Here is a 3,056-nt window from a genome sequence, read left to right on the forward strand (position 1 = left end):
AGACAAGAACACATTTTGGTTTTAGGACAACTTTGATAAAAGGTTTTGATCCACTTCAATGTTGACTAGTGTATATAACATATATATATTATATATATATATATATATATATATATATATATACACATATAGATACACATATATATATACATACATATATATATATATATATACATATATATACACATATATATATATATACATACATACATGTTAGAAAAATATAGATTTGTCCAGATTGGTGATCATATGTAATCAATGTTGAAATATTTTAAGAAAAAACATTGGATTTTTTTCCATTTGGATGAGTTGTTGCTGCTTCAGGAAGCAATTCAAAGCATGTTGAAGTAAACAAATGCATTTCACTTCATCTTTGTTTTATATTCTTGCAGATTTGATTCACAGACTAAGTGCCAGTCAAAGTTTTTCATATCAAAAGAATGAAAATAGGCCTATGTCATGTTTTGCTACTAAATTCTAGATTATTTCATGCAAAGGAAAGGAAATTGTGTTTTGAATACCAAATATGTCTGTGCAGAAAATACACAAATTTGGTCTTGAAGGGCTGTCACCGCATGCCAGTGTTTTTAAATGACACAGCTCAGAAAGCATTCAGGTGTTGTATTGGGTGTTGTTTTTTGATATATAGTTCGGCTGAAAAACATGTTATTTGATCAGATTTTAGGCATATCAGCAGCAGTGGAGAAATTAAGTCAAAACTCTAAATTAATTTAATGTTTTCCCAGCAAAGACAGTGAACACTTTAGAGAAATAAGGAACTTTAGGTTATATATTCATTAAGACATTTCTATTTGGTAAAATTCTGAAAAAAAGTTCAAATATAATTGAAGGTTGTGATGTGTAGATACAAACAATTATCAGTTCGCTGGCTGATATTTTGTGTTTTTTTTGTAACGCTGTTTTCCTTTGACTGTTTTGGAACAGAATTATTTTGAGTGAATAAAGTGCCCTATGTACTGTAGGTGTTGGTGAATTTCCGCATCTGTAATATGAAACTTGTTGATCTTAAGACACAAATCTTTCTGGAGTCTTATGCAAAACCACATGGGGAGAAGAGAGAAGCGATTTTGAATGTCAAATGTTCTTTTACCAAATGAACAGAGAATGCACAGCTTTTTCTATTCAGATAGAGGAAGAGTGCTGGCCAACGATAAGGTAGGATGTTTTAGCAAACAACCTCATTTATTCATTTATGTTTAAATTAGGTAAACGGAGTAAATATTTCTGAATGTTTTCCTTAGAAGTGGTCGTTGGGATGCAGGAATAGCACTATAACATTTTTTTTAAGTATTATTATTTTTTTTAATATAATTTTTGTAATACAAGCCTAAGCAAAACAATTGCTTGTCACTATAGACTTGTAAAGTCTGTACAGATATCAAGAATTTAAGCAAATGACAAATCAGTAGAAAATAACTCTCTTGTGGTTGCCGTTGATTAACTTAAATTGATGCATTTATCTGAATGAATAAAAAAGATTTAACACAGCCTCCTAGATATTAATTAAAATGAAATAATTTTGTTTCTAGTATTTAATGCACTTTGTATGAAGTTCTAAAACCTATATTTAGTAATGCGACTACTCAATGTAAAGCTGCCCGACACAATTTTATGGGCTGAAGAGTAAACTATTAATGTTGTTCATTATCAGAATTGTTTCCTATATTCTTGTTATACAGCTATAATATAGCTATACAACTAATAATAATTTCACTAATGACATTAGTCTCAGTATCTATGTAATGTATATATTTGAAAGAAATTTATACTTTTGTTCAGCAAGGATGCATTAAACTGATCAAAAGTGACAGATTATTATAAAATGACAGAAAATGTTTCAAATATATGCTGTTCCTTTGAACTTTGTATTCATGAAAACATTTTGGAGTAATGGCTGCTAAAAAAATCGGCTTTGCTTCACATGAATACATTACTTTTGTTTAAAAAATATATTAAAACAAAACAGTTCATTTTAAATTGTATTACCATTTGACAATATTACTTTTTACACCCCCCCCCCCCCAAAAGAGCAACTGCAAATGAGAGACAAAACATATTGAAAGCAGGTATTCTACATTTTACATATTTCTAGTTTGACTAACTGCAAGAAGAGCCTCCTCAGTGGAAAATATGGTTTACTGTTGTCTGCATGTGAATTTTGTACAATAAATACTGGATCAACTGAGTGTTTTTAAAAAAATATTTGTCATTTACTTTTTTTTTTTTTGCTATCTTAGTGCACAGCAGCTGAAACCAACTTCACACAAGCGGGAGCTGCATATGCAAAACATGCAGTCATGTTGGCTGTTCTATTGATCATTTTGATGTTTAATCAAGGTAAATAATGCATACAGACAAATCTCTTTATGTTCTGCATTATTTAATACAATTACTACGGATGTATGGGATTACCTTTGTGCCAATTAAAATGAATGTAATTTTTCAAGAAACTTATGAAAATATAAATTGAAACTGAATAAAATGTCTTTGAAACTGAAAAAAAATTTAAATGCAGGCAAAATCTTTGACTTAGTTTTTAATACACTGCATGTTTTGCAACTGTTTTCTCTTCTTTCATTAGCTGATCTGTACTTACAAATGCGCTTCCAGAGTTTTCATTTACGCTTCTAAAGTTTTCGTTTACGCTTCTGAAGATTTCGTTCGCCATTCTGACACAAATCTCTCATGGGGGCGGGCCTAGCAGCAGTGTGTTCTCATTGGCTACTGAGTTTTTGATTGACAGCTTCTTGACCTGGAAGTAGAGACCTGCACTCCCGCTGGAGTACCGCGGGACCCAACACAACAGGGTGCGGCGTGGGACAACTTTTGATGGGCGAGTGAGGGTGCGGGCGGGAAGAGACTCGTGTGTGTGCGGGATGCGGGAGAATAAAATGATTCGCGGGACTCACGCAAAATAGAAATTATCTAAACATAAAGTGTCTAAAACATATAAATTGTTATTTATCTGTTGTACAAAAGCAAAAAGAACAACTAATATTAACATTAAAATGATTGATATGCGCAAGCTAGGCATA

At 31.7% G+C, this 3,056-nt stretch overlaps 1 protein-coding gene across 1 annotated transcript in view; it reads left to right on the forward strand.

Moving 5' to 3' along the window:
- Positions 1-2,140: 2,140 nt before the first annotated feature.
- The window catches only part of LOC107717367 (uncharacterized), an 8,227-nt gene continuing 7,311 nt past the window's right edge, over positions 2,141-3,056 (forward strand). Inside the window, exon 1 of the mRNA XM_016524083.1 lies at positions 2,141-2,358. Within this exon, the coding sequence (XP_016379569.1) occupies positions 2,319-2,358 (40 nt within the window). The 5' untranslated portion in view covers positions 2,141-2,318. The remainder of the gene's footprint in view (positions 2,359-3,056) is intronic.

Source organism: Sinocyclocheilus rhinocerous, unplaced genomic scaffold, assembly GCF_001515625.1.
Source record: "Sinocyclocheilus rhinocerous isolate Xijiao unplaced genomic scaffold, SAMN03320098_v1.1 scaffold933, whole genome shotgun sequence".
In the NCBI taxonomy this organism is placed as follows: domain Eukaryota; kingdom Metazoa; phylum Chordata; class Actinopteri; order Cypriniformes; family Cyprinidae; genus Sinocyclocheilus; species Sinocyclocheilus rhinocerous.